Source organism: Hyposmocoma kahamanoa, unplaced genomic scaffold (genome assembly GCF_003589595.1).
Source record: "Hyposmocoma kahamanoa isolate Upper Pololo Valley unplaced genomic scaffold, ASM358959v1 63, whole genome shotgun sequence".
Taxonomy (NCBI): Eukaryota; Metazoa; Arthropoda; class Insecta; order Lepidoptera; family Cosmopterigidae; genus Hyposmocoma; species Hyposmocoma kahamanoa.
The window spans coordinates 2,667,249-2,688,237 of record NW_020653851.1 but is presented as its reverse complement, the minus strand read 5'-3'; the positions used below and the strand labels follow the sequence as shown (position 1 = coordinate 2,688,237).

Below are 20,989 nucleotides of genomic sequence, written 5' to 3'. Positions count from 1 at the left end.
AAATGGACGACGGGTCTAATACAAAAACCACGAAAAAAATGTCCCAAGTCAACCTATTCGAAATTTAAATTGTTATGTCATCGCAGTATCGCGCTGTCCGTAGAACAAATGAAGACTAAAGCGGAGTGTCGCGCTCTGTATACGATTTTAGCGCCTTACAAGTGCGGACACTTTTTAGCGCGGACCCGACGTCCATATAATTGTAAGTCAATGGTTTTATCCCATCCTTAAATTTTTTAAAGCTAATTAACACGCCGAACATAATCGGGGAGATCAAATCCGCTTTTTCGCTGGCTAGGGCATGTGGAAAGAATGGGAGAGGATCGAGCTGCCAAAGGGTCACCTACGGGTCATCGTCCAGTTAACCGTCTGAGATATCGCTGGAAAGATGGAATTCCCAAAGAACTGAAGGATCTGAACGTACCCGAATGGTCTGAACGGGCACAGGATCCACTTCAAGGCGCTGAGCCAGCGAAGTAAGTACTAATTGAAATTAAATAATTATAACTTTCTTTATAAAAAACCCACTTCGATAAGTTCGCGGAATTACATCTCTTTACCAAGTTTTAGGTGGAATATTTTATTCAAATTTAAATGGGACCAATACTGAAGTACTTTCTTTCCAATAAACAAAAGAAACATCAAAATCGGTTTACAAATGCCGGAGTAATAGCGTAACATACACACAAAAATGTCGAAATCAGAACCTTCTCCTTTTTGAAGTAGGTTAAAATATAACAGAAAAGAACCTTTTTGAAAATTTGCTACATAGTGAAAAGTCGGTATTTCACCATGTAGCAAATTTTCAATATGTTCTGTTTCTGATTTGACTGTATTGGTTTTTAAATAATTGAGCAGCGAGTATGCTAAAGAGTAGTTATACCTGTCACAATGGTATTTACACAGCTGCATATTTATATAGCTACATAGTGGTATTTACATAATCTCGCAAATTTACATATTTGCAAGTTCTTCGTCATCTATTTGTAGATTTTTTATTGAAATACTATGTTCCCTATTTGTCTTTAAACAAACAGAAACCTAAAAATGTTTACGTTACGTTACGTACCTACTGGTACGGAAATTTCAGCACTTCGTTATGCTAATCACAAAAGCTTTCGCAGGGAAATAAAGTGTTTTCACGTTTTTATGTTAGAACCAATAAGAATAACCCAGAAACAAAATTCGTGTAACATGGCGTTTTTTATTAACAACTCGCCACCAAGCCTTTAGAAGAGTGATATTTAAAAAAAATACTGAATGAGTTACGCGCTACATATAACCGAAGCGCAATCTGAGCAACCTTCTTCACACGAACCTCATCATAATTTCTGTCATTTCTTTACCTCATCTTGTATAAACAGAGTCAACTGCACTTTCTCTATGCCAATTGTTATTGTAATTGTTTCACTGATCAGACTTTGAATATGGTATTGAGATGTTCCTTGTGGTAGTCCAATTCTTCAGCCAGCGCCAGCGCTAACGTGTTAGGTGTAATTTCAGTGCCTAGGTATTCTCGAAGGAGTTTCTGTGGACAAAAAGTAAAAATTAAGATCAATCACCAACAAAAATTCAAAACATATAACTCCCTTCTTGTTGCATTAGGGTTTAAAAAGTAGATTGAAATTTCACTCTGATTTATCATGATCATCATCAACCCATTTATATGTCCCAGTGCTGGGCACGGGTCTCCTTTCAGACGAGGGTTTAGGCCATAGTCCGCCACGCTGGTCCAATGCGGGTTGGGGACTTCATACGTTTTTCCGAGGGTTGTGAACCTTCTTCAATGTGCAGGTTTCATCACGATGGTTCCCTTCACCAAAAAGCTCATGATACATTTCAAATCAAATTTCGCACACAAATTCCGAAAAAACTCAAGAGGTGCGACCCCGGATTCGAAACCACGACCCTCTGCTTGATATTATTCTTGTTACAATTTTTACTTTTTTTTTAAATTTATTTACTTGATATTCACAACAAATTCTATCAGATAAATTGTTGATTGTTGCACTCCAAAACAGCACAATAAGGCATTTTTCTAGGATTTTAGAGAATTTGCACGAAAGCAAGATACAACCATACCATACATAGCGAAAATGGCGTACTGAGCTGACAAGTCTTTCGAGGCCTATAGTTGGCACGCGTCAGACGCTAACTAACCTCTTCTAATATATTTATTGTTCTGTGGCCTCACCTGTGGCGGCACCGCCCCTCCGTGCCTCAAAACGCCTTGCCTCAAAGCCTCTCCCGCGCTGCGGTTGAGCGGGTCAGCCTCGAAGAACTTCTTCCAAATGCTCCACGCGACGGCTCGAGAGATTAGGTACGAGTAATACTTGGCACCGTAGCCGATTAGGTGGCTGAAGCGGTGTTGCCATGCCTGTCAAGGTACGGGATAAATCACATTTCAAACGAACATTGTAACTATCGCTCGTCACTAATATTTTTTTATTATCGGAACGAACAAGTCGTGTGACTGGTGGTAAGCGAAACGCCTGTCCATGACAGTTACAGTGCCACTCAGAGCGTTAAGTCGCTAAGATCTTAGGGGCACTGCCATTGCGCCCGTCACCCTGAGACATAAGTTGACAAGTCCCATATGCCTGTAATTTCACCAGCTTCCTTCCAAATCGGAACGCAGTAATGCTAACATTACTGCTTGGCGACAGAAATAGGTAAGGTGGCAGTGCTAAGGAGCTCCACTGCTACTAAAAACTATTTACCGAATTCTTAGGTTTTTACGGTGGTACTGCTACTAAAATGTAGCTACTACTACTAATAAGTGGTTAAAACCTATGGTTTAGTGATTTTTTTAATGACCTTCAAACGAAATATCAACTGTGAACTGGCAACCGGTACTATCTCAATTTTGACAACTTTAGGGGATGAAGAAAAAATCATTTATATAGCATCTGGTTTATTAAATAAAAATACGTAGTGTACATAAATCCATGTGTAATAAAAATATTTAAAAACTACGTATTTTAATTTAATAAACCAGATGCTATATAAATGACACAAACAAATTTTTTCTTCACCTGTAAAGTTGTCAAAATTTAGATAGTACCGATTGCCAGTGCACAGTCATATCAAATATAATAAATAAAGACGAGCTAAAAAACTACAGTCGTCTGCGTTGGCTTTAAAATCACGCAGTCCCTTAGAAACCAAATGCATACCGTGTTGTCAACGTAGGGAAGTCCATAGTACTGCTTCTGTACTTCTTTTAATACTTCTGTGGTGCGACCGCCGAACGACGCGTTAGGCCCGTGGTAGTTCTGGTCTAGAGCTGAATAGAAGACCTAACGGAACATTTAAATGGTCATAAGAGAATTTGATAAGAGAATGTAAACTTAACACACTATAATAATTTCTTAATACCGGCAGTGACTTGGGGTTCGCAAAAGCCGGTTGGAATCTAAAAACCGAATCTTGAATCTGACAATGAAAACGCAGCTTTTAGAGTTTAGGCACTTTATTATTGAATGTGAACAATACTAGAAACGCTTTAAGTTGAATGCGAAAAAATATATAAATAAATAATAAATAAATAACGCACACACTCAACACAAAAAATATAATTGAAAAAAAAGTATATATAATAGAAAAAAAGTTGAATTTCTATATTTAAAAATCGAAAAATCATTTTTCCGAGTGATCGAAATACGTTAAAACGTCTGTTTTGTGTATCACTCACCTTAAGGTTTAAAAATTCAAAATCCTGGTTTTTCTTGTTTTGATTTTTAAATTAATAATAATAATAACGCACACACTCAACATAGCCCCGTACTAGGGAAACCCTGTGTCGCGGGTGCCACGGACACACATTTAGACAACCACAAATTACACCCATACACCCATAAACTCACGAGAGAAATAAATGTAGGCCATACAAATGTTTCTCCCAGCCCGGGAATCCGTAACCGTTCGGCCACGGTGGCAGTTAACGGAGGCACATGGTTAACTCGTTAAATTAACGTTCAATAGTTTCTTGTAAATACCTGTAACTGCATCTCGCTAGCACCGAACATGTATTTGGAAGCGCAAAGCCTGTGAAGCATATCTTCAGGCATCGGCTCCTGAGTTTGGAAGTGCTTCGCGAATCGACGTACCACCTGGTAAGAAAAAAATATTGTTTGGTCCAGTGGAATAAAGATATCTTGTTATAGACCGCTAATAGAACAAGATTCGTGTCGTGCACATTATGGTAAGCGACATGTCCATCCATAGCAGTTGTAATGCATTTAGAGCTTCAAATCGCAAAGATAAGAGAGACACTGACACTACGCCTGTCACCATGAGACGACACCTCCTACGTAAAGTATCGTATGTCGAAATTGCCAAGTTTACAGGGAAGCATTTTAAAGTTCTGAATTCACTGAAATGAGCATAACACGACAAAGCTAATCTAATAGATCATCTAACCGATATGTAGGATTTTGCAATACTCTGTGTGAGTAACCGTTTGCCGAATAAAACTGAAAAATGCTAAAGTCACCTGTTATGCTCCTTTCACTGCATTCAAAACTTTAAAACACTTCCCTGTAAACTTGGCAATTTCGACATACGATACTTTACGTAGGAGGGGTCGAGACATAAGTTGAAAGTCTCATGTGCCTGTAATTACCATTCAATTAATTACCCTTAACATGCCCTTACCCTTCAAAATTGGAAGACGACACATTACTGCTTGGAGATAGAAATAGTTAAGGTGGAAGTACTTCTCTGGCCGATCTCTTTCACGCCGAGCTCTACTGTTACTAAAATATAGATTTCTCCGAGAAGATAGACTTGAATACTGCTGATAACCTTACACGGACTGTAGTTTTTAATAATGCATAAACTATTTTGCACTTGTTTAATCGTTTTATTGTATTTATTTTTTATGATTAATGTTTTATTAAAAAACGATACAAGAGAGAAATAGAGTTGCCATATTTAATATAATTATTTTTTGTGTTGTGAACGAAGACTACCGATGTACAGTTGTAAAATAATACACAGAGAGAAGCTGCTCCGCGTTTAAAGGGTTCCACACACGGAGAGCAACGTTATGCGATTTGATTGTAAAATTGACTGCAATGTCAACCGCACGCAGTGAAATTACTATAGAGTTATCTCTGTGTCGCTGTTTACGACAACCACGGAAAAATAAGCGATATTATTCGTATTCAATAAAAATACGACTATGGTCTAGCTTTCAAGCAAACCGGCAACGACACATTGTTCGCCGGTTCTTGGACTTGAGACCTTGACCCCGGCCGACTATGCCAGTACCGGCTCTCGAATTTTTTATAGTTGTATATTTCAATCCGCCATTTGTACTGAAGGTATAAGGTCAAAAGGGTAGCAGAGGGCTGTAATATATTCTTAGAGGATAGCCGCCCCCTGCCGAGCACCTCCCGGCTGTGAGGAATATATAAAAGCTGCGCCACGTGGCTAAAAGCTCATTTAATCGGTAGCAACAGACGTCTCTCATCCCTATACAAATAGCTTGTATTGAATGTGCTTATTTTCTTACCTAGTTATTTTTTATTTGTGCAACGGTGTATTTTTAAATTATTTTTTTTATTTTTATTTCTTCATAACACTGTTAACACAGGTCTAGAACCTACAATAGTTTTATGATGGTTTAATTATTGTTTGCTTGTAGTACAACCAATTTGTATTTTTGTTTTGTTTTTAAGAAAACAAGTGCTGCTGTACTTAATATGAATAAAAGTTTTATTATTTTTATTATTATTATTTTTTTATTTCATTTAGTGACATTTAACGGTTTCTTTTTAATAATAAAATATCTGTTTAGGTTACGTAGTAGTTTCTTTTTAAAAAATTAACTGTGTATTTTGATTTATAAGAATATATTATTGTAAAACCAGTTTAAATATAGATGTGCAATATGGAAATAAATAAATGAAATTTGTCTCCATATACCTGTGGACTACTAGCAAAGTACTCCATGAGCACAGAAGGCACTTCAGCCAAATCGGTAGGAGCACGAGTCCCTGACACGTGTTGGTGTCTTGCCCGGCCCACCATAGAATGCAGCGCGTGGCCCACCTCGTGGAACAAGTTGTCTACGGCCCCGGCCGAGAGAAGCGCCGGCCCCGACCTGTGGCCCCCGCTCAGGGACAACATCACTACCACTATTGGGTTCTGCGGACAAGATAATAAAACCATTATAATGGTACCATTTAATAGGCATTGTGCCTATAATCTCTTTAACCGACTTCAAAAAAGGAGGTTCACAATTCGACTGTTTTTTTATGTATGTTACAGGATTACTCCGGCATTTGTGAACCGATTTCGATGATTCCTTTTTTTTTCGTAGGAAAGAGGGTACCTCAGTATTGGTCACATTTAAATTCAAAGAAAATGTTCCACCTCTAAGGGCGGCAAACTAGGGGATGAATTTCGCGCACTTTCAGGTAACCGATTCCAATAAAACCTGGCAAATAGATATCATTCCGCGAACTTTTAAGGTCGGTTTTGTTTTAAATAAAAAAGTTATCATTGTTATCATAATTGAGTGACGAAATACTTTCATAGATTTCTCATAAATGACGCTACGGCTAAAAAGTAATTGAAAAAGAAATACAAAGATTCGACAACAAGCACATAGACAAATTTTTCTAAATCAACTTCATTTGGTTTTCCAAATACATTAGTCCCCAGCCAAATAAAACCTTCAACATTTAAATGCATAGCTGTAGTTCAAATAGAAACAGTCCGTGTACATGTCCACAGATTGAAAAAGTATCGTCCACAAAGTACCTCGGAATAATCATAGACCAAAGATAATCATGGTTTCGTCAAATTGATGCAGTTTCAAATAGAATCAGAAAACTCACGTAGATTTTCAAAACTCTAAGACATATACTTTCATCGCATCTTCTTCAAAAAGTGAGCATTGTATTGGCTCAGTCTGTAATAACTTATTGCATCCCCCTATGGGGTGGCGCCGTAAAGACCCATTTTATTGAGGTGGAAAGAGCTTAACGTTCTCTGCTGAAGGTAATGCTTTTTAAAAAGTACAGTTTCCCTACTGTCCGTTATTAGTGATGTACTCTCCGTAAGAAAACTTTACATTCTTCACGCAGTTTTAAGGTTCCACAAACAGTTACCATTCATTGCAAATTCTCGAAACAATCGCAGAAATTTTACAGTGTCTCAGCGCACAAATAGTACCTTCGCTAGCAGGCAGTTCGAAAAACAGGCCACTCATATATTTAATCGTCTCAACAAAAAAATAAATATATATCCTCAATCCTCATATAATTGCAAACATAATCTTATTGATTATCTTAAAACGATCAGTTATGAAGATAAAGAAGCGCTGTTAAACTATATTACGTAAGGAACACTCAATAAAAAAACAAACAAACGCACGCACGCACGCACGCACGCACACACACACACACACACACACACACACACACACACACACAAACATACACTTTATATAAATTCTTTCAAATATTTTAAGTCTCTTGTAATCTTATAATTAGTATTAGAGTGTAAAAATAATGTAACTGAATTTCTAGTTATAGAAGAGCGGAGTCCTCTGACACAAGTATATTTTACTTACTAGAGGGCTCGAACCTTGACATTGTACTATGTATGTTGAAAATGAATAAAGTTTTTATTATTATTTATTAATTATAACAAACTAGTGGAGTAATTTCACATAAAAATAATTGAATATCAATTCAATAAAAATATAATTAAAGGTATCATTGTTAATTATCAATATACTATTACTATGTAATGGTATTGGTAAGTGTACCGTCTAAAGATCGACTCAAATCTGTGCAGCGAAGATGTGTTGCTGCGCTGTTTTAAAACGAGCAATATAGTACAAACTGTAATTTCTCCAAGATAAGATATAGGTAAGTTCTTTAAACAAAAATTAAAAACACGATGCAGCAAGCGAGCCGAATGCGCTTAACAAAATACAATATACCATAAAACATACCAAATAAAGTATAAATTCCTTTGAATGCAAATGAAATTAAAGAATGAAATGAAAGGAAACAATTTCATTTCAGACAGTAGGTAGAGTTACAAGTCCATATGGTGTTAGTAGGTAATTAACAACTATGTTAGTAGAAAGCAAAGTGTTCATTTTCATGAACAAGTATGGACAGCCAATACTTAAAAATTGGGCTGACCATTCTCTCTGCTACGACCTTAAGAAGACTGTTCGTGCAGCCAACAGTCTTGTTAACTGCCTCCGTGGCCGAACGGTTACCATGACGGACTGACACGCAGAGGCCCCAGGTTCGATTCCCGGGCCGGGAGAAATATTTGTATGACCTACATTTATTTCTCTCGTGAGTTTGGGTGTAATTTGTGGTTGTCTATGTATGTGTCCATGGCACCCGCGACACAGGGTTTCCCTAGTGCGGGGCTATGTTGAGTGTGTGCGTTATTTAAAAAAATAAATAAAAAAAATAGTGAAAGTCCTGACTGGGTCTAACCTGGTAAGTGCCATCAGGCAATAGCTTGCCTCCTTGTATTGTGAAGTGGCAGTCTTGGTGGGGCTTGCCGGGTCGCTCGTAAAGATCGCAGTATATGTGCCCCAGGAGGCCCTCGCTCTCGTGGACCACAGCGAGCTTGTACACGTCCGGAGACCATGATTCGCCTGAAAATGTTTTTCTTTTTATAATACTAACAGACGGGACGAACAAATCGTGCGCCTGATGATAAGCGATACGTCTGTTCATAACAGTTGCAGTGCCACTAAGAGCTTTAAATCACAAACTAAATGGTACCACGATTTCGTTTAACTAAGGTGAACGATTCTTTTATGGGGAACTGTATAAGTTTTTACAATAACATTCCGGAGAATATATTAAGATTATCAATTCCTAAGTTTAAAAGTTACATTAGTAATTTAATTGAAAAGTCATATTACAAAATTGAAGAGTATGTTTTAGATAAAGAAGCATAGAAAGACAACTAAGGTCTGGATTCCACACAATTATGATTCAAAGTGTATTCCATAGCATTTAAGTTTTTTTGAAAAGCGAATCCCTAGAGTTTCTTGCTCGTCCTTCTCAGGGAGGTCAGCGTAATGAACGAGCAGTAGCTTAAAACATGACGTTTTCAAGTGTAAAAAATTAATCTATGGAATAAATCATTATTTGACTTTGACTTTGATAAAAATCTGAGAGGCACAACCACTGCACCCGACACCCAGAGACGTAAGTTGCTAAGTCCCATATGCCTGTAATTTCACCAGCACCCTTAACCCTTCGAAACCGGCACGCAGTAATGCTCACACAACTGCATGACGGCAGAAATAGTTAAGGTGGCAGTACCTCTCTGGACGAACGCTTTCACAAGGAGCTCTACTGGTACTAAGACTTCTATATTAGGAATCAGTTAAGATACAGTACACTGTTACAATAAATCAGTGACCGACAATCTAACCAGATCCAAATGACTTGGCGGCCTAAAGCCACATCATTTATTTTTCATCCAAACCCAAAAATAAACCTTATTTTGACCTATTATTAGTTAAATAAAATTCGTTCGGTAATTGTCAAAAACAGTAACATAAAACGCTTTAGAGCCTGTCGTACCGATCGAGCTGGGTCCTTTAAGTTCAGTTACAAAAAAATGTGTTTTTATTCATCGCCATTCACTGGAAATGGCGAAAAAAGCTCTGAGTACTAAGTACTGAAGAAAGGCAAACAGGTTTTTTGCCTCTAAATTATTCATTTAGCCGAGCGAGTCGAAAAGAACATTAGCAAACAAAATTTAATAGAAACAATGGAGTGTACGAAAGGAGCCTTCTCGTATAACGTACCATTGTCATCCCGTATGTTTGGAGCTTTCTGGGCAACAATCGACGAGTACTTTACGCCGGTTGGCAAATCCTATCACCATTTTTAGTGTATGCCATCGATACGATAAGAAGAATATAACTAATAGGCCCCAATCATCTATTGCGTCCAGCGGTACCGACATGTTGCTATACGTGACACAACTTCATTACTCCACAAAGTCTGCGGATATTGATTGATAGAGGACATACGGGTGACAGCCAATGCTGCCCTGAGGGTCGAGCAGGCGGAGTCCCGCCACAATGTGAATTTTAATTGGTTTGTGGTGAGAGTGCCAATTCAACATCTGTCAACCTTCAAGAAGGAGGACCTGTGGCCGACGGGTGTCATGTTCCGGCGTTTCCGAGGACGGCTATCGGACACCCACGTTGCTTCACGCGTCGCGACCCATAGGTGTAAATAAATAAATAGTTTTTATTATATTATTATGTATGTTAGTCTATAAGATATGTGTTTATGGGTCTTTTGTAACCAGAAAATAAATAAATAATTAAAAATAATAATAATAAATAAATGTTATTTTGTTTTACTATTACGTGAATTATATTAAATGTTTTATTAACACTTGTTATTTTTGTGCAATTTATCGACACTAATACTGATTAAGTCACAGCACTAGCGCATTTATCAGCTCTGCATTCAACTCGCACGCGTACGCTATTGTACAGGTGTTAATGAACCTTACCTGGCAACATTTCTTCAGACACCAAACTAATGCCGTACAACTCTTGACAGAGCATGTTCAACCCTTCCATGCAGCCTCCGAGCGAAAAATAGGGACTAAAGTCGCTGTTTGCAACATTCAAAAGTTGCGTTTTAGCCTTATGCGTGAAGAAAGGCGTATCCCAGCACTGTAAGCTATCCTGAAATTTATTAATTTTTAAATTTCGGGACCCCGTAATCTAGATATAACGATGTCGATAGGAAATATTATGTATATATACCTCATGTGTTATAAGTTTTGAGACAAACTTTGACTTTAAAAAATAAAACAAAGTAATACTGGCAGCTGTAAAATTTATATTTTCGATTTATATTAAGGAATGTTTTTGTCGTTAGATCAGTCGATAATATTTTGGTCTCATTCGTACCTGGTATGGTGTTTCTCGTCTTTTCATTTGAAGCATGGCTTCGAAGTCCATCTTGGCGCGGTCGTAAAGATTATCTGAGAGTATATCTATGAATTTGCGAACATTGGCCGCTGTCTCCATTGTGCTTGCTTTTATTGCTCTGTAACCAAAATAGAAATAACTAACATTAGCAGAACTTTTAAATAAAAATACTGATTCTGGTTTGACAGTATTGGTTTCTGTTTAATTGAGCAGCAACTTTGTAGTAACAAGTAGCTATAGCCCTGAAACTTGCTTTTGTGGCTGTCAATGTAGTTGCCTATTTACAAAGCTACACAGTGGTCGTCGGGTCTATATGTATACTATCCGGCTCGAAGACAAGCTTGTTAGGTCTCTTGTGTTTTTCTTCAATAAAACCCTCGTAATCTTCCGATTTATTCAAATTTATGATATAAGTAGACTGTATTAGCGATGGGCGAGTCGAGATATATAACTCGATTAACTCGAGTTACTCGCTCAACGAGTCAACTCGAGCTACTTTTTCATGAACTCGAGCTAACACCGTTCGGTACCCGACCCGCCGCCAGCTGAGTACTTCATATTTATACGGCAGCGCACCGGCTACTCCTTCCCACTCGGCGGTCGGTTCGGTGACCTTTGAAACACGCACGAGTCGCGAGCAATGGACGAGTCGAGTTATTTAACTCGGTTAACTCGAGTTACTCCCACGAGTCAACTCGAAGTACTTTTTGTGAACTCGCTAGCTCGGTTCGGTTTCCAAATACAGCGCGTCGGCTATTCGATCTCACTCGGTCGGTTCGGCGACCTTCGGAGCAGTTCGTGCCCGTCTCGGTAAATTGTCGGTTCGGGTTCTACTCGCGACTCGCGGTTGCTATATCAGACACCCAGTCGAGTTAACTCGAGTTGCAACTCGAGCTATTTAATATTCATTCCTACTTCGCCTTGTAAGTCAGATGGACATAGATTACGACAGTTAACGATAGTGTTAAGTTTCATAGAAGTGTATACAGTCTAGCGATAGGACGAGTTATAACATTTTTTTCAACTCGAGTCACTCGAGTTGAAAAATCTGACTGACTTCCAAGGCGAAGTAAGAATGAATAATAAATTCTTATACCCGTGCGGTGTCTCCCACACCGTACTGGCCCTATCAATGCGTCGCGGACGCCTCAATCAGAGCCCTTGCATTATTCAGTCGCATTCGCTCCGACAGGCCAGGCGCGTCTCGGCCGTCCGTATCAGTGGTATTTACATAATCAGGCAAATCTACATTTCAAGAATCTGTCATCAATTTTTAAAAATTTTGGTTGAAATATCGACTGTGAACAGGCAATCGGTACTATTCCGATTTTGACAACTTTCATGTGAAGAAAAAAAATCATTGCGTCATTTATATAGCATCTGGTATTAAATAAAAATACGTAGTTTTTAAATATTTTTATTACACATGTATATATGTACACTACGTATTTTCATTTAAAAAACCAGATGCCATATAAATGATTTTTCTTCATCCTGTAAAGTTGTTAAAATTGAGATAGTACCGGTTGCCAGTTCACATTCGACATACTATTTTTTTGAAATATAATGTTCTCATTTTGTCCATAAATAAAAAGAAACCCGAAAATGTGTAAAAAAAACCGCTGTTCTGACCGCAAAAGCAAGGAAACTTTGCAGTGAAATGAAGTTTTATTATATTTTTATATTAGAACCAATAAGAAAATGATATTGATAACACAGAAACAAAAATCGTGTTACATGGTATAAAGGATCTACCAAAGCGGAGAAGGGAGATATGTTTTTGCAGCGGTGATAACCCAATGGGAGGATAATTGCTTCTCATGACAGATTGAATTATGGAAATGATGTTTAGTAAACTGTTTCAAAATTGCATAATAGTTTTTATTCATCGAGTATATAATCAGAAATAAAGACGAAATAAGGGTAACTCATCAGACAAAAGGGCCCTATATCACTTTTAAATATCAACTCTCGTTTGCGCTGAAATTTTGAAATTTGAAATAGTACAGCGCCAACAACTGACCGGGTGTACGTCTCCATATATCCCAAAAATATTCTGTATTTATTGTAATAAAAATAATATCTCTAACAATGAGGGGAGAGGCTGTTCCATTCGGTGATGTGGGGGAAAAAAACAAAACATCTAATCACAAAACAAACGGAACCACATTTCATCGGTAATTAAATATGTAATCTTTAAATTTTCGTCCATTATAGCAAAGCTCAAGTTAAACTGGTCGATTTGAAGTGAAACAATTGACAACACCTGTCAATTGTTTTTCGAATTCGGGCTGGCCAATCGGAGCGCAGTTACCATCGTAATGATTTGGCAGAATAGTTTTTAAACAAATTAAATGACATTTCGTCTCTACATCTGGTTAGATCTAGATGTTTTTATTCAATCATACACTGTTTAAGCATTAGGAAATTTAATACTGAAAATGTAAGGTGGCCCGAATTATGTGTCCAGGACTGTAGATTATTTACCTATCCGCATAGCACTGAAATCCACAGATACTGGCCATCTCATGTCTGGCATCTAATATGGTGGTGAGCAATTGGTCCTGATGCTTGTCGGGGGCGAGATAAAGTTTATATGCGGCCTCCCTAGCGGCTGCCTCGGCGCACTCTGCGTAGACGCCGCTCACTATTATGCTATCACCTTCGCTAGTAAAGCTGGAACGAAAATATCATATTTAGATTAGAAATGCAATAAAAAAATATACATTAATAAAATAAACAAATACTGGTGCTATCGACACGCACAGTAGCATTAGAGCACCTTGTTAAAGAGTTCGTCCAGGGAAGTACAGCCACCATACCTATTTCTGCCGCCAAGCAGTAATCTGATCATTAGTGCGTTGCGGTTTTCAAAGGTAAGGGTGCTGGTGAAATTACAGGTAGGTGGGACTTGTCAAGTTATATATCAGGGTGACGGGCGCAGTGGTAGTGCCCCTCAGATCTTTGCAATTTAAACCTCTGAGTGACACTGTGACTGCTATGGACAGGCGTGTAGCTTACCATCAGGCGCACGACTCGTCCGTCCCGTCACTTGATGTTATAAAAAGATCGCATAGACTAACACAAATTACATCTAAACTCGCGAGAGAAATAATTGTAAGCCGTACAATTTTTTTTAATAATGCCTTTTGCAACTTGCGGTCGGTCTATGGACCATGAGCAGTTGATTTGGCGCGTTAGGCTCGCCCGCCCTGTGTTAGGCTGCCTTCTTCTTTCCAATGTCTCCTTCGTTTAGTCCCACATGTGGCGCCTCTTCAATAGAGGTTCGTTCAGAGATTGTGCAAGCTTATTTTCAAGTCATGAGATTCTGTCCTTAGTCATGCTATCTATATATGCTCTTATCTACTGTTTGACAGTAGGGATTTTCAGATAATCATGAACATCATCCATTTTTGTGAACCATGGAGCATTTACCAGAGTTTTGAGCACACTATTTTGGTATCTCCAAGTTTGACTTTGACATAGTTTTCCCGACCTGAGAATCGAACCCGGGACCCGGACCGGAACCCGTTCGGGCACGGAGGCAGTTTACACAAACATGCCAAATGGGTATATGTCGTTGATATTTTGCCAAAGCCCGTAATAATTGTCATATAGGTAGTATATCTGAATTGACAATGACTGCCTTAAAGCAAAAATTAAAACTTTTTTAGAAAATCGCTCTAATTACAGAATCAACAAAGTCATGCTCATTCAAATTCTGCTCTCCGTGTCATAACTAACGCATTTACATTGCGGTAACTTTCGGGATATTGGCACTTAAATTTTTATTGCCACCTAAAAAAAATGTCAGTTGGGCTGATTTTGCTTAAGAATAAAACTGAAACTTAATAGGTTATAATTATTATAACAAAAATCGAAACACTAAGAAAAATTCATTCTATCCGGCAAGATTAGAACCAGTATCCTCAAGCAATTCGTGGCAGATGCTCTGCCAATTAAACCACGGAACAAACCAGAGCAGACCTTTACGAATTTTTCTATGTTTTTCTTGCAGATCTTTGTTTATGGTTTTTAACGTAGCGCCACCTGTGAGAAATTTATATCTTCACTTAGAGAGGTACCTTTACAGCTACCACCGCTGATTAGAAATGTCGCTTGAATAATTACAATTTTTAAGTTTATTGAATGTCACGATGTTTTACTACCACGATATTCATCAATAATTATAACAAACTAGTGGAGATCGTGGAATTCAATAAACTTAAAAATTAGTAAAAAAGTATTTAAAAAAAACTGATTAGAGGGGGCTGTAGATGTCGTTTCGCTGATATTCTCAGATATGTTTACAACTAAATTTCGCTAAAAATGTCGTTAGTTGGTTATGATAAGGAAGGCAGAATTATAAGGACAGACCCGCGCGCGCAGCTATTCTCCAAGCTATGGTGCTCCACGCATAACAGAACTCCGCTGACGTTACAGTTCGCGCATCAGAGACCCATAATTACACGTATTCTGCGCTACTACACCACGAGCCTTATCAATAAAACTTAGTGTATATTATATTTACCTTATTTAATTGTGATTCTTAATTTTTGTAATAAAATATAAAACAATGTTCATTTTCTTAAAAACCTTTCTTGTTATTGTATTTAATTTCTTGCAATTGACGTAAATATAGGCAACATTCTGAGTTGTCTCGGTGAAAAAATAAATAAATTTGATATCGTCGCCTTACTTTCTCATACTCGTATCTTAAAGCCCAAAGTTACTGAAATGCAAAAAATGGAATGTATATACAACTTTTGCAGGCTGATTTCATATCACATTTCCTTCATATTCCCACACTGGCTTTTACCTATTTTTAAAGTAATGCGTCCAAATTAACACCCTTCACAAGAAATTTAACATAAGTAGAAAGTTTTACATCTCCTGAATAATGACTCTTTATAAGATACGAGTTTGAGAGTTGATTCCTGGAGGAGCTTAGGTGGCACGAGTAGGACCCTGCACCCACCACACGCAAAATAGGCGCCTCGACGTCGAGTTGCGGAAACTAACCCCTTGCACTAAGTACCAAGTAAGATACGAGTTTGAGAAAATAAGGCATCAATTTGGTACTTACAATTGTCTAATATTTTGGGGCACAACTCCCCTGGGAACTTTCCGAGGCTTGGCAGCACCAGCCATAAATCTCTGTCCAGTTTGTAATATCAGATCATTCAATGCCACCACTCGTTTTCTGGGGCCATCTGCGAGTTGTATACCGCTCTGTTCGAAATCGAAGAGGAATAATTCTGCTAAATGACGATCACCAGATGTGCCTGTCTTCACCGAGTTGCGTAACGCTTCGTAGAGACCTTTGTGTGTGTTCAATCTGGAAAAATGCATTTTGTTTCTATGTCCATAAAGCTTGGGCTATTGAGTAGGGATTATGCTGCAGAAAAGCAAGGTTTTTACCAGTCAGCAAATGCTTATTTTTCTGCCTTAACATCAGCAGATGCTGATTTGATGCTAATTAATAATTGAAACCTCGGGCTACCTCTGGTCTTATTGTTATCCCTAATAAAGGGCTCATATGTGTAGCATTATTTTTATTTTAAGACACGTACCATATGAATGCAATAAATATATTGAGTATTTCATCTATTTTAAAAGACTCAATTAAAAAAAGGTACAAATCCTTATTGATTCTAGACGAAAATTTAAAATTTATTATTTGCATATAACATCAATCAGTCCGCTTAGCTTAAATCATGCTGGAATTTTCTTAAAGATAAGAACTTTGTAAAGGTTGGCTTACAGTCTCTTTCTAGATGGTTGGTAAATTAATGTCACGAAATATTCGTACTGAATTAACTAGGGGAAACGATTCTGTTATGGGGAACTGTATACGATTTTACAATAAGATTCCGGACCATACATTAAGATTATAATTTCCTAAGTTTAAAATTTATATTAAAGTATTTTAATTGGAGTCATATTACAAAATTGAAGACTACGAGTTAGATAAAGATGTATGGAAAAACAACACGAGTGTATATTCCACATAAAATATGATCGAAAATGTATTCCATAGCAATCCCTAGAGTTTCTTGCTCGTTTGAAATATAGCATAAAAAAATATGTTTTCAAAAGTAAAAATTTTACCTATGGAGTAAATTATTATTTGACTTTGAATATCATCATTGATGAATGCGGGATGTGGATATTTTAATTCTAATTATTTCATAATAATTTAATTCTATTTTTACTTACTTTTCAACAACACCACTAACACTGATACACGCATCTTCCGCCGCGGCGGCGAAGTGGGGCTGCGGGTGCGCCAGTCGCACGAACTCTGCCAAATCTGCCACCTTGCACAGTGTGTCTGACAATTCGTCAAATATCTCGACCATGGGGCGGCTAGGGTTAGATGTGGCTTCTTCTATGAGATTGTCTGTGGCTGTTACTGCTTGCTCCTTGAGCGCGTGGAAGCCCTCGAAGCTTGTCAGTTCCGGTTTGTTAAAGAGACCCTATTAACAATTTACGATTTCTATATTTTGTTTTTGTTCAGACAAGTGAACACATTATATTTTCCTTTATCTTTATGTGATTATTTACTTAGTCTAGAAGTAGGTATCCATGTAGATTAGGCAAAGTAGGAAATATTATTAGGGTTGTTCCAATATTCACAAACTGATCAGGTATTTTCTAACAAAAATTATCTAAGAATTAATTTCTTCAGCAACCAATCAAATAAGTTCTTACAGTTCTCTCTCTCAAATTCTCAAACATAGGCCGTGAGTTGGGGCGTGTATTGAAGGCAGTGGCGAGAGGTGACCACGTGCTGACGCCGCGATCGCGCCGCCGCCGCGTCTTCAGCAGCCATGCCGGACGTAGCAGCTTCATTGCTCACATTCAATCTGAAAAATCAAAGAGACAAATCTTAAGGTATGCAGCCTAAACATGCTCTACTTTAAAAGCAGCCAAATTCGTACCCAGAGTACAAAAATTAATAAAATAATTTTTCTTTGTCTGAAAATGACGTCACATCTGTCCATGGATACTATTTGACAAAATTCGACACTGGAACAAAACACTATCACTACTAATAGTGTTTTATTTGGAACATGCAGTTGCTATGAATGTTCTTGTCTATAGATTGAAGTAGTTGGTTTAAATACATAAATAATAGTGCATACTACAAAATACTATTAAACTATTATGTGCATGGTAATATTTAATAGCATGGAGCCAGTCACCACAAGACCATTGCTAATGGAGAAATATGGAGGAGGTCTATGTCAGAGGACAACCTGATTAGGGCCAGAACCGATGCTGATGTTAGAATTAAGAATTAACACAGTTAGAAGTAAGCATTAGGTTAGACTTAGAATTAATTTAGAAGTAATCAGTGAATAAAGGCTATTTTATTTATTTAATATTTAGTCATAATTGGATGTATTTAAACAAAAAGGTTCCAATACACATCCAGTCACTTTCGAGATATGTCAGTTTGAAGTTTAAAAGTGTTTCTCACTCTTTTTCTGTTTTCAAAACTTATCATGTCATGTAACTCCAGAGATATTTATTTATGTTTATATGTTGTATACTAGTTGCTGATCTAAGAGGTTAGACTTTAGGAACCGTTTGGTATGTACATATAACTCATTTTTTGATAATTTTGTAGATTGGATCCTTTTTGTTAAAACTACATCCAATTAATAATAAATAAACTAATAATGTGCCAGACAACTCTATCAATTGCCTGGTCTCAAACTAGACAACCAATTTAGTAAATTTCATTTCCCAAATTGGTTCTACCAGGGATTGAAGCCGGGACATTCGCACCCACAGTGCAAACCATTGAGCCACCGACGTCATAGCTATTGCACCTACCTACTTATTTGAAAGCAGCCTGTTCTTTAAGCCTAACAAGTAGAAAAAGAAATCAAGAAGTGGTTTCAGTAGGGAATATATGTCTATCTGTTTTTTATTTTTATGAATGACAGCTAACATAATATGTATATGTATAGTAAAAAGTTGAATAAGAGACTTGCACAAAACTTTAATACATTAATTCAAGTAAATGTTAGATAAAGTTTATTTGTTTCAATAACATCTCTTTGTTCAGACAAAAAAACTCATAACATATACATACTAAAACGTTGATGAACCTTTTTGAACCAATAGGTCATATATTTTATGTATTTAAATGTGTATTCTATTCACATTTACATGTATCTAATGTAAAAATAACAATGTATTGTTGAATTACAATACAAGTAACTCAAAATTAGGACTAAGTAATGAGGTGGTAAAACTTCACGGATTGATATTGATCTTTACTATGTATATACAACCTTCGTATGACCTAAGCATCGTGGGATTCGTGGGCGCTCTATTAGTTATTAACAAGGACACCGTCTTTCTTACATCACCTGTACAAGTTTATTTTTCTTCATCCATAAAAGGGTTTAGAATTGGTCAAGTGTGTGGGATGAACGTCCTTACCCAGTGTAGTCCGGTTTGATTTTGGACAATATATCGGGAGAAAGGGCTTAAGTTTTAGTTTCAGTCAGGCAAATACAGTAAATAAGCTTCGAAAATGTATTTTTATGCAAAATCTGACAAAACCACAACATAATTTTTTTTACTTCTGAGTTCTGACCTTATTTTTTAATTTATGGGCTAAGGAATGACTATTCTTTTAATTGACTTACTGACTGATGGGTGCTGGCTAATTCGGATACACACATGATAAAAACATTTATAATAATACCTACTATAGTACTTTTGTTGTTCGTATGTTGTTTAAATAAAACATTTTGACATTTTCACTTTTTTCCTCTTTTACTGACAATTCTTGCAAAATCCTTGATTTTTGTTGCGTGTATGTCCTTAAATGAGTACGTTTGAAGTTTTGCGCATCTGACTGTCAAACGTCAAATACGTTACGAAAGTCATAGTGGACTTGTGCAGTTTTGGTCGTTTTTTATTTTATTTAAATATAATGTTGTTGCGAAATTACTTCGATTGGTAAATTTTAGTGTGCAAAGGCGTACACAGTAATTTACTTGATAATGGCAAGTTACACGTTTGTATGTTGAACATTTAGACTTGGCGCGCTCCAGGTGTCTCGTGTTTACTTTGAATTTTCTTATTCTTTAGTCAGATCCACCGTCGCCACAACCCCGCCGGTCCGCCGGTGACATGAAGAAGACCACCCCACCGGCTACCAGCATCGTTACCCGCAATGGAGCTCGAAAAGCTAAAATTCAAACCCGTGCCATGTCTGCTGGGGCCAAAGTAAGTTTCTAACAGCTTAACTGTACTCAGGGCCGCACAGTGATGGTTAGAAATGCTAAAAGTTATCCATTGAACATTCAATCAAACTTGGTTTCCATACATTGTCATACATTTTTCATTTTTACATAATATATATGTACAGAAATAATTTTAAAATACTGCCTTAGAATGAAATAGGCACAACTAATATTTTTATTAAAATTTTATTACATACATATTGGAAATCGGGAAAAAACTCAAATGATATAATTTTTGTAAAAAAATACACAGTGAGCTTGAAAAGGATTTTCTACCATAAAGTCATGGTACTTGGTACTTAGTGTAACTGGCTGGTGTCCACAACTCGACGTCAAGGCGCCTATTTTGCGTGCCAACTAAGCAATGGAATAAACTAGCGGACCTTAAAAAGCACAATGTATTAATATATATTAATTATAACACAATAGTGGAGTAATTTCCCAAAAAATAATTCAATATTATGGTGATGAAACATCCTGACATTCAATAAAAACTTAATTATCAGTAATATATTTTAACTATTCTTTATATAACAAAAACCTAGAAAATTTTGAAACTAATTTTCTGTTAAATTTTGAAATTTCTGCTTGTGCTTTTCTTACTTCCAAGAGCAGAATATATTGAAACGTTGATAAAATATGTGTAGTTGTGAATTGCAAGTTTGATCATGTGCATCACTAGCATCATATATTTTGATTATGCTATTATACAGTATTATTTTTATAATTTGTGTAATTTTTTAACCAACTTCAAAAA

The 20,989-nt window shown here is 37.0% G+C and overlaps 2 protein-coding genes across 5 annotated transcripts in view; one reads left to right on the top strand and one right to left on the bottom strand.

Moving 5' to 3' along the window:
* Positions 1–675: 675 nt before the first annotated feature.
* On the bottom strand, positions 676–19,490 carry LOC113230227 (mitochondrial intermediate peptidase). 2 transcript variants are annotated; one of them, XM_026464051.1, is made up of 13 exons: positions 19,421–19,490; positions 17,675–17,829; positions 17,180–17,439; positions 16,047–16,298; positions 13,448–13,636; positions 10,940–11,078; positions 10,534–10,711; positions 8,478–8,641; positions 5,932–6,153; positions 3,999–4,112; positions 3,177–3,299; positions 2,195–2,377; positions 676–1,528 (listed from the first exon to the last, which is right to left on the bottom strand). In XM_026464051.1, exons 2-13 carry the CDS (start codon positions 17,813–17,815, stop codon positions 1,415–1,417), a joined length of 2,079 nt encoding a protein of 692 aa, XP_026319836.1. In that variant the 5' UTR covers positions 17,816–17,829; positions 19,421–19,490; the 3' UTR covers positions 676–1,414. The 2 variants fall into 2 exon arrangements, with proteins under 2 accessions (XP_026319836.1, XP_026319838.1); XM_026464053.1 differs by having other exon boundaries at positions 19,348–19,455.
* A 595-nt stretch (positions 19,491–20,085) lies between these two features.
* LOC113230132 (histone deacetylase 6) overlaps positions 20,086–20,989 on the top strand; it is a 34,442-nt gene continuing 33,538 nt past the window's right edge. For all 3 annotated transcript variants that reach the window (XM_026463911.1, XM_026463912.1, XM_026463910.1), the window contains exon 1: positions 20,086–20,215. In XM_026463911.1, the coding sequence (XP_026319696.1) occupies positions 20,120–20,215 (96 nt within the window). In that variant the 5' untranslated portion in view covers positions 20,086–20,119. The remainder of the gene's footprint in view (positions 20,216–20,989) is intronic.

Bases quoted from the DNA above. Each gene is read 5' to 3' on its own strand.
- LOC113230227 (XM_026464051.1), bottom strand. From the start codon at position 17,815: ATGAAGCTGCTACGTCCGGCATGGCTGCTGAAGACGCGGCGGCGGCGC. The intron at 3,300-3,998 runs GTATTTACAAGA...ATGTTCCGTTAG, and splicing joins CTAGCGAGATGCAGTTACAG to GTCTTCTATTCAGCTCTAGA. The intron at 1,529-2,194 runs GTGAGGCCACAG...TTTTGTCCACAG, and splicing joins GAGGGGCGGTGCCGCCACAG to AAACTCCTTCGAGAATACCT.